This window comes from Diachasma alloeum, unplaced genomic scaffold, assembly GCF_001412515.2.
Source record: "Diachasma alloeum isolate Michigan unplaced genomic scaffold, Dall2.0 Dall_scaffold_00307, whole genome shotgun sequence".
NCBI lineage: Eukaryota > Metazoa > Arthropoda > Insecta > Hymenoptera > Braconidae > Diachasma > Diachasma alloeum.
The window spans coordinates 436,666-447,492 of NW_021680446.1; the positions used below are offsets into that span (position 1 = coordinate 436,666).

General features: G+C 39.7%; 2 protein-coding genes across 3 annotated transcripts in view; both read right to left on the reverse strand.

Moving 5' to 3' along the window:
- The window catches only part of LOC107039805 (sterile alpha and TIR motif-containing protein 1), a 27,615-nt gene extending 23,186 nt beyond the window's left edge, over nt 1–4,429 (reverse strand). For both annotated transcript variants that reach the window (XR_001460979.1, XM_015259617.1), the window contains exon 1: nt 4,091–4,429. Coding sequence is in view for 1 of the 2 variants with exons in the window: in XM_015259617.1 (XP_015115103.1) it covers nt 4,091–4,171 (81 nt within the window). In the remaining variant the exon portion in view is untranslated. The remainder of the gene's footprint in view (nt 1–4,090) is intronic.
- A 2,264-nt stretch (nt 4,430–6,693) lies between these two features.
- LOC107039716 lies at nt 6,694–9,725 on the reverse strand. Its single transcript, XM_015259476.2, has 5 exons — nt 9,325–9,725; nt 8,620–8,930; nt 7,965–8,275; nt 7,058–7,300; nt 6,694–6,975 (listed from the first exon to the last, which is right to left on the reverse strand). The coding sequence occupies exons 1-5, from the start codon at nt 9,624–9,626 to the stop codon at nt 6,694–6,696; spliced, it is 1,449 nt and encodes a 482-aa protein (XP_015114962.1). The 5' UTR covers nt 9,627–9,725.
- Between the last annotated feature and the right edge of the window lie 1,102 nt (nt 9,726–10,827).

A 10,827-nucleotide genomic window follows, 5' to 3' on the forward strand; every position in this document is an offset into this window, starting at 1 on the left:
GGGGGGGGGGTTGGATGAATGAACGACCGGATGAATGAGAACGTGATTCATTGGATGTCTCAAAGAAGAGGAGGGAGGGCGAAGAGGCAGACAGGAAGTGCAAGGACGCGCGTAATAATTTTTTTCTTGGTTTCCGGAGTCGATAAATACCGGGAGAAAGTTGTTAATCATTGAGACTATTTATAGATGTGGAGTAATTGTGGATTCCTTCGTGGGGAATAACTGACGTTGGATAATTAGTGACGCCTGAGATGATTGGAATCTTTTTGAAGTGATTATAATGACCTTTTTGCAAGGGGTTTTGTTGATATTTTGAAGCGAGAAAGCGGATAAGTTTCACTTTTCGCGGATATTCCGGGGAAAGAGGTTGTGGGGATAGTTTTCTATCGTTTCAACAGGTGAGGGATCGATATCTATCGATTATCGATCGATATCCCGCAATTATTCATCGATTTCGAGAGGCTTGGCTGACGGAAGGATTTACTCTTTTGAAGATTAAACAGGCACGGTTGATCCGTTTCCTATTTATCACATGTCATTTTAAAGTGCATGAAATCCATCAGAAAATCACATCAGCAGAAATCCAATCCCTGCCATCACCATCTTAGATAACCAATCAGAGCAAAAAACATGAAAATAGACTTTTCCACTCAAACTCCATAAAACTGTCTTCACCTTTTATTGCATATCTCAAAAACGATTGGTCCGATTTCCATTCCCAACCCGTCATTTTAAAGCTTATAAAATTCCCAATAAAATCCCTTGGTCATACTTAGATTTCCCCCCTGGAATCCCCTAGACCACAAGTGATAAAAAAATTCCAAAAATTTTGCAGAAGCGAAAAAATCTCCGAAAACATTGCGATTACGTTTTATCAGATCTACCACTAATTATCCATCTGATTTGAAAAATTTTTATTTCACATTGAGGTTCATGAAATTCCCCACGAAATTCGCTACTCATAACTGCATTTCCGACAGTAATTCCCGGAGATATGGATCGCTGAACATAATCCTAATTCACAAAAGAATTTGCTCGTTATTGTTTACGAAGCCGTCTCCATATCTAACCGAGATTCCACGCTAGACGTGTTGACCTCGTGTCGACGCAAGTGTCAAGAAGTAAGGGGAACAGTTGAATGAAAAAAAGTCATGTTTGTATGTATCAGTTTTAAGTGCAAGTCGGCAGCCTTTGATTCACTTTGTCTCATTCTCTCGTGTCTAACGATCAAGTTAACCATCAAACATTAGTTATTCACTCTTGTTTTTTCTTCACATCGCGTGCGCCCATTACGAGACCTCAAGAGTGTGTGACGAGATTAGATCCCGGATGAGAGGGTAATTTCAGATAAGACGGATTTTCTGATTTTTATTGAATTACTTTGGGATTTTTCTTCCTTGGGGGGAGAAGACTTGGAGATGAGTGATGTAAAGTGCATCGAGATGATGGAGTTTCATTGAAATGAATGGGAAATACATCACACAGGAGTATTACAGAGTCTGACCCTTACAAGGGCCCAACGAAATTTTCACAATCACCATCACAATTTAATTGTTCTACAGAGATTTCGGCAACTCATGTCGCAAGCGGACACAATAAATACGACTGCGGCCCTGCACTCGGACAATTACGTAAGTGAGAGCTTTCTCGTACTATCTCAGTAGCAGCGCAACAAAATACCGTTAATGATTCAATTAATTTCGCGATTTCAGCGGAAAGTTTTTTACTCGGCTGTTCACAAACCGGGCGATATCTCGATAACGAGCGTTCACAATTCGACGATTTTTTTTCCTTTCGAAGACTCGAAAAATTTCCGATACGAAACACTATCATTGACCCCGTTTTGCCCCGGTACCTGTGGGGGAAGGGAAGGAAGTTCGGGGGGTGGTTTTTTTCACTACAGAAAAATGCGAAGAATTGAGGGGTTATTTTTTTTTATTTTGAGAGAAATTGAGCAGTTTCCGGTGGTTGCTGTGATCCAATTGATCCATCAGAAGGGGTCACACACGACGAAATTAAAAGAGCGCGTGTGCCAGACTCGTGCGCGAACCGGGGATTGAAGACATCCGGTCTTACGCCGTTTTTTTTCATTATTGCATATTCGAAATGTCGACGTAATCTTGGAAACATTTGGAAAAGTGGACAAAATTGAGATAATTTTGTCAATTATTCAGTAATTATTTGCCCTAATTTATGAAAGAATAACAATTTTAGATTTTGTCACTGTAAATTTCACTATTTTTTCTTCTCAAAAAGCGATTAGAAGAATGGAAATAATTTAGGGAGTTATTACAGAGAATTTTATAGTGATTTCATGACCTTTGTTGTAATTCTTTCGGTGACGATTGGACAAAGGAAAACAGATTAAGAGAAATTCATAATCATTTTGTAAAATAGGTTAAGGAACATTGATAATGATTCTGTTGACTATATTAGTATCTTCACGATTAATCTATCGAATATTCCAAACGACTTTTCCGTCTGCAATTATAATTACTCAAGCGCCTCGAACTCTTCCTAGTTCCATAGTGCTGACTATTAATAAAGTCTCTGGACCTAGATTTTCGAGTGCCGAAGCGATAACGGGGCAATATGGAATTCATCCAGGGTAATATATGCCCTGCGTCACGGTTTCAATTAGCGGATGATTTTCCACACGTGACTTGCCGCAAAAACCAAAATTCAAAACACGATGCATTTTATTTCCAAAAAAAATCAAGTCAAGGGATTTTTCAATGGTTTTTTTATTGTGTCTCTACGACTCGCAATTCTCGAGACGTTATCATTGGTTTAAGTGAGTCGCTCAAGACCTCTAGTTTCTGAGAGCGCGCGTGCGCCGTGCGGCGCTCACATCCACAAGCGTCCACATCCTGAGATCTACGATTCGTAGATATGTGAGTAGAAAGCCATTTTATTTGTTTTGAAATTCCCTACATTCGTCACACTGGATGTCTCGATGACTTCTCAATGGTTATCGAGATATTTAAATTGACAGTGGATCATTGTAGCGACAGCGAGAGCATCTTCGCTCGAGAGGGTGTGAGCAGCGTGTCCGTGCGCAATGGTCGACTGCGCAACTTCCGTTGGGTTTTTTGTTACATGACATTTTTCAGGGATTTCTCTACCTCGAAATTTCGAGGACAAGAGGTGAAATGTTTGCACATTAAATGTCTCTATCAACGAAAACAAAAAAAAATCATTTTTTCTTCCGTCACAAAATTTTTTCTCTAGATCTTTAATGGGCGATAAATAGACCATTGATGGCCGAAAAAAAAAAAAAATTTGCTTTTGAGAATTGAGTTCCTAAAAATTATTATCTCATATCATCCTCGTCATGAAAAACCAAAATAAACATAAAAAATTCTCAGAAAATCTAGTTTTTCCCGCACTCAGAATGGCTTACGCTTCAGAGAAATCAATTGGCACGCACTTTGCACCTATCCCCGTCCCCTGATACCTCTGGTCACGAAAAAGAAAATTTAAAAAATACAGCGAGAATAAGACCTGGCGGTGCGCCAGCGGTTTCAGGAATTTGTTTAACGCGAAAAAGTGAAAATAAGATTGAGAGGATTGTTGTGTCAAGTCGGAAGAACTTTCGTAAAAATAACACTTCAGTATTTTTTAAATACATTCTGTGCTGACTAGGTCCATGTTTTTTGAGGTCATCTAGACCCCCACGAAATATTTCCCAAAATTGCAACTTTGAACTCAAAAAATTGAAAAAGAAATCTTTATTTTTGAGAGTCACAGTGACCCCACAGAATATTGAAGAAAAAAATCGAAATTCTTGTTTTCAGTGTTTCAACCAAAAAAATTTTGAAACAAATTTTTTCCTCCATTTTTGGAGGTCAAAACGACCTTACAAAACATGAAAATTTTTCGATTTCTCGATAAAAATTGAAAAAAAAAGTTTTTACATTTCTCATTTTTTTGCAAAGAATTTGACATTTTTTTTGCAAAGTTTTTTTTTGGAATTTTTGCAACTTTTTCGTAAAAAAAAATTTCTACCTGGGGTTCAAAAAAACCACCCACCCCCTCTGAAAAAAAATTCTCCCCTCTCGCCACATAAAAAAATTTAATTGCTAATTACCTCCGCATGCAGCCCAGAGAAAAAATTCCTCCTCGGTGTAGGATTGTACGTGGACATGATGACCTTGTTGACCACCATCATCACGTGTAACCAGTATTCGAATGAACCCCCAAGAGAACGAAAAGAACTCTCTCCTCTTCACTAAACGACTTTCCTGAATCCTGAAACCCCAAGCATTCACGAAGTATCCGCCCCGCCACTGGGCCCCGTGTCCTTCACAAGCACTCGGAATTCCCGGATGCACTTATCAAACAAACAAGTACGCGCAGGAATAAATAAACAGGAGTACCCGTTTCACGCGATTCCGTACTCTATTTTTAGCACATTTGAACGCTTCGATGCGCCAGACGCGCAACAACTGAGCGACTGAGCGCTCGCGTAGTCCCTGACTGCAGTTATACATCCCCACTACTGTACTCCCCCGAGTCGCTTCTCCCACCTCCCCCTGGGCAACATCCCATTGACCCAAACCGTGACCTTCCAACCCAGAAAAAGAATTCAAAGTGTCAGAAGAATTTTTTTTATTAGGAGACGCGATAAACCGCGATTCGATGGTTTTTGGGTCTTACGACATGAAATTTTATGCAGCCCACGGCCAAAATAGCTCTTTATGACCCTTGGCCCGATAAACCGCGATTCTAACGTCGCGTCGCGCGGTTAGATCGCGATGTTCGGACCCGGTGACATAAAATATTGTATGCCACACGGCGATAAAAGTACTATCTACCTCATGTGATTATTAAAGTCACATTCGTCAGATAATACTTTATCACCTGATGATATAATTGACACTTGTCAGAAAAGTGCACTTTTTGTTACTGTCGGCCTGATGAAAGCGGTAGAATTAACTAGATTGCATTTGGAATGAGGAGATTGACCGCAAGTACATGTGAGACGAATAGATTTGCATCAAGTATATTTGGGACTGGTAGATTCGCATCAAGTACAGCTGCGTGGAGTACATTTGCGCCGAATAATTTCTTATTTTGAGCGAATAGATTTCCGCAAAGGACATTGAAATCAACGCCATCTGGGAGAAGTAGATCTGTGCCAAGTACGTTCGAAGAGGTAGATTCGCATAAAGTACTACGCGAAGTAGATTCACATCGAGTACATTTGGAAAGAATAGCTGTCAGCCAAGCATATTTGGGACAAGTAGATTTGCACCAATTAAATATACACGAAGTAGATTCACACCAAGTACATTCGGAGAAAGTACATTGAGACGAGTAGATTTTTGCCAAGTACATCTGCGTCAAGTACCCTTGCAACAAATAGTTTTGCATCAAGTATGTTTGGGACAGGTAGATTTGCATCAAGTACACTTTGAGCGAATAGATTTACTTAAAGCACATTGAAGTCAACTGCATTTGGGAGAAATAGATTAGTGCCAAGTACAATTGGAGCAAATGGCTTTGCTTCAAGTACGTTTGGGACAAGTAGATTCAAGCGAAGTACATTTGGGAGAAGGAGATTTGCGTCAAGTACATCTGCATCAGGTACCCTTGCGATTAGTTCGTCTTCATCAAGTACATTTTGAACAGATAGATTAACATCAAGTACACTTTGAGCGAATAGATTTACTTAAAGCACATTGAAGTCAACTGCGTTTGGGAGAAATAGATTAGTGCCAAGTACAACTGGAGCAAATGGCTTTGCTTCAGGTACATTTGGGACGAGTAGATTCAAGCGAAGTATATTTGGGAGAAGTAGATTTGCGTCAAGTACATCTGCATCAAGTACATTTTGAACAGATAGATTTGCATCAAGTACACTTTGAGCGAATAGATTTTCGTAAAGTAGATTGAAGTCAAGCCCATTTGGAACAGGTACATTCGTTTCAAGTACATTTCATAGAACAAAATGCCTCATTTTTTCTCAACACGATGAAAAAATTCTCTAGCTCTTTGATTTCGCCGCTCTCGCGAGAAGACTTTTTATAAAGTTGAGAATGTCATTTCTCTCATTTTTTAAATACGTTGCATTTTGTTTTCAGCTTGTTGTTTATGTTCACGCAGTTTTGTATTATTTATAATGAAAATGAAGAATTATCTCGTCTGGAATCTCAACGTGACCTTGTTCCACGGCCTCATGTGGTAAAATGGTCGATTAATAAAGGTGGCGAGGGGGGGAAGTGAAGGACTAAAATGTGGAAAAAAATTTCAAGACAAAGGTGGAATGTAACAGTGTGATTGATGCTAGTCAGTCTCGCTCACTCTTTTTCACTCGTGTCTCACCGTTTGTTTATTTGTCTTCTGCTTTTTGCATCATGAGAGTTATTGTGCAATTCTTTGCGTAATACCATTCTAGACGTGAGTGGAGATGTTCAGAATTTGCGGAAAAAGAACTATTTTTGGAACTTTAGAATTTTTTTTTTTCAACAAAAAATTTATTTTTGTAATTATAAAATTTTTTAAAAATTCCATTTTTGGTAAAAAAAAAAGTAGAGATTTCTTTCGATTCAGTTCTTACCCCCTGAAGATCAGAATAATCTCTTCCAACATGAAAAATGAAAATTCATAGTTTTTTTTTCATTAAGAAATTTTGAAAATTTTTGGAGAAAAATTTCTTCACATTATTTTCAATTTCGTGTTGACAAGTGATCAATAAATGGAAAATTTATGATTCTCCATGAATTCCTCATCATAATAATCCTCTTCCTCTTCCCTCGCGTCGAAATACTCATCGTAAGTGTCATCAACGTGAACTAAATCAGGATTATAGTCGTGAGCGCCCTCAGGGAAGAAGAAATCCAAGATCTCATTGACTTTTTCCTCGTCCTCTTCGATCTCGAGAGGATTACTTCCCGCGAATGCTAGGAAAGTGTCTTCGTCGACTCGACGGATGACGAATAAGAACATCTCGTTTCCAGTTTTTGTTTGAATCTGATATCACAATATCACAATAAAAAGAAAGACCAATTTCAACTAAATCGTAATAAATGAATAATCAATTTTATCGCTGAACCTTATCAATAAAATCCTCGGGTGCTGACGCTATTCGCCTCGCCCTCCAGTCATTGAACTCAAACACCCCGAACTTCTCTATAACCTCCAGAAACTGATTGTAAGAATCCAAAACGATTTTTGTCTGACTGGAGTCGAATTTGAATGCACACAGGGGTGCGAGCTTCACTGGCTCTTCATAAGGATGAGATTTCTCCAGGTAAGCCGAGAACAGTGTCTTGAATACGTGAACTTTATTCCTAGCCTGAAGAAGAAGCGGAGGAAACTACTGATTTACCTGAATTTTTTTGACGCGCAAAAAGTTGAATTTTTCGGCCTAGGCACTAAAATGGGATTTTAGAGCCTCATAGGACATGTGTAAAATAATCCCTTCCGCAAAGATGTAAAGAGACGCCTATTTCATGGACTTTAGAAGAATAATTCGAATTGATTAAAATCGTCATCCATAACCATAAAATAAATCTTACAGCCTAGGCCATAAAATTTATTTTATGGTCATGGAAGACGATTTTAATTCTCTTCATAAGGATGAGATTTCTCGAGGGAAGCCGAGAATAGTGTCTTGAATACGTGAACTTTATTCCTAGACTGACGAAGAAGCCGAGAAAACTAATGATTCACTAGATTTTTCTTGACGTGGAAAAAGGTGAATTTTTCAGCCTAGGCACTAAAATGGGATTTTACAGCCTCACAGGGCATATGTAAAATAATCCCTTCCGCAAAGATGTGAAGAGACGCATATTTCACGGACTTTAGAAAAATAATTCGAATTAATTGAAATTGTCATCCATGACCATAAAATAAATTTTACGGCCTAGGCCGTAAAATGGAATTTAATCCCCCCTGAGAAGCCGTAAAGTGAGGTTTAAAAAAAATCATGAATTACTTTGTTGAAATATTTTAATTACTTGTGGGGGGTAGAAAACAGCAGGATACACCACTTCTCTCCCCTCCTCCTCCTCTTCGTCCTCCTCCCCCTCATTCCGGCTAACCGCGCATTTATGCCTCTCGACGTAGCTCAGAGCCTCCTCACCCTCCTTGTTATCACCAGAGGGTTGCTCCTCGAGAATAAGCGCCAGAAAATTCTCCACATCGTTGATCGCCCTCATCGGACACTTCTTATCGTCCTCGGGGCATTTGAATGGATACGGAACGGGCCAATCCGAAGGTGGGGGGCGGGCCTTGAGCCGCATGGCCAGAATCTTATTCTCCACCAGGCCTTAACCCCCAAAAACAGTTTTTCTACGTTTTTTCATGCAAAGAGAACAAAAATTGGATTTTTTTCGACGCCATCATATCACCCGGAAAATTCCGGATTCCATCCTCTGGTCATAATTTCCCCGATCTTCTCTAGTTTCCGCGTAATTAAAAACACAAAAATTTTATAAGAAATCGCAAATTTTCAATAACTGCGGATTTAACGGGGCAAAATGGACTTATGACCAATGTTTGGAAGCGGCAATGTCCTCGACTATACAACAGCCATCACTGATTCCAATCGTCGATTTTTTTAAAAAACATAACCTCAAAAAAATTAAGAGAACACAGAAAATTGTGAGTGACCTTCGATCAAGTCATCAGTAATATCAATGTCCGTCTCTACGAGCATATTCCTGACCATGTCCTCAGTCAATTGTATTCTACTTTGCTCAAGAACATCAAACCGATCTGGAAGCAGACCATAAATCAACTCCTTGTAGGGAGGACATTTGTCTTTGTCTTTTGGGTAGCCAGCATCGTCGAGGAATACCCATGGGTACAGTATCAGCACTGTTTCCTCCGATAACTCGCACATCATATAGTAGAGGTATGCCTCGTAGATCGCACGCTTCTCCCCTTCGATCTTGGCGAGTTGCTTGTTCATTAGGGATTGTCTTCATGGAAATGAAAATGAATTGAATTTTTAGGGAAGCCGATCGCTTAATTATTTATTCTCTTAGAAAAGCCCATTTTTCGACCAATATTTTAAGCGGTCGGTGAACCTTGTACGATCAAAAATGGCGGAGAAAATTCATTTCGAGTAAAACTTAATTTTTGAGCGAAAAAGAAAATTTTTCACTCAAGTTCAAATATCTCAAGAAATTGCTGATCGATTAAACTTAAACTGGCCTCATTTTGAAGCTGGAATCCGGCCCTCTTGAACCATCTCTTAATCCATAAATTAACCCGTAGAATCCCCCAGACAACCCTTTATTAAATATTTTCTAACCTTAAAAAGTCGAAAAAAATCTGAGATTTTTCGAGTTCCAGAAATTCACTCCCAAATACCTTATTTTTTCTTCCCGAGCATATTTCACACTTTCCTCAGGTCCCCTCTCGCCCACCGGAAGTGACCAGCTGGGCTCCTCCCCCTCCTGCACCCGTTTAACCTCAGCGAGAAGGACTTTTATGAATTTCGGGCAATTCGCTCCGAAAAAAAGATTCACCATTTTTCCGTTCTCAATGAACATCCACGTGGGTTCAGACTTCCCCCGGAACCGCTCGAGGTCCTGGATACCGTCGTTTCGAGCCACTGCGTAACTCAAAATATCGCCCACCTCCATTTTGATCTTTCTGAGCGTGGAGATCATGGCCGCGCACGGGCCACTCCATTCCGAATAAACGTCGACTACTACTAGGCCTTCGCGGGTCAAAACCTCCTGCCATTCGTCGTCTGTCGTCACTTCCGTTTGCAGGGCTGTCGGGCCGCCCTTCTTAACCCCTCGCGCCATGTTTGATAATTTTTTTGAGCGGAGTTGTGAGCAGAAACAAATGAATGGGAATATTCAGGACGATTTTTAGGAGTTTATGGAGCGAGGGGGAGTAAATGACAGAGAAATCCTGAAAAATCCAGAGGGTGGAGGAAGGTGATACGAAATTGGAGAATTTTTCTTGAGCGGACTTGTGAGCGAAAACCGATGAATATTTTTTTTCCCAGATTTTTCGAGGGATTCCTAGCGATTTTTTGAGCTTCAATTTTTTGAGTGAGAATAAAATGGTGAGAAAATTAGGAAAAAATTCATAAGCATGGGGGAACACGGTAGGAAGTACTCGAGATTTTTTTCTGAGGGAACTTATGAGTGAAAATGATGAATCAATTTCTTTTCTTCGATTTTTTGCGATTTTAGGGTGTTTTGGGGGGTTTTAATTTTTTATTGGAAAACTGACTGGCGTGAAAATTACGAAAAAAATCAAGGGGGTGGGGGGAAGCAACAGGTGATTTCTCAAATTTTTTCACCACCAAATTTATGAGCGAAAGTCGCGGTATAATTCGTTTATCTGCCTCTTTTTACGTTCTAGTGATTCTTTGCGGGTGTTGATTTTTAAACAGAGTATAAAATGGTGAAAAAATTATGAAAAAAATCGGGATGGTGAAGGGGATGCCATACAATCACCCAGGTTATTAATTAAATTACGAATGGTCTCGAAATAAAAAAAGAACATTTTTATTTTTGCTCCATTTCCAACAAAAATAATAAAATGTCTTAAAATACCCGAGTCAATAGGTTTCGCATGGCAAGTGGGTCGCTAAAACTGCAAACGTCTATCAATTCCCCGCTGATTCAACACAATAAACACAATCCAGGGCGCACGAGCCGCTTCCAACTTCTCGGTTCACCGGAGTTCATCCCACCACAAACAAACCCCAATTTCCCAAAAATCCATTTTTGAAAAAACCACCCCTTACCCCCCACCATCTTGTAGATCAGAAAATTTTCGTTTCCGTTCACTACCCATAGCCCCCCTTACCGCCCCCCTTCCGCTAGATATTTCAAACATCTAGGGAAGTAC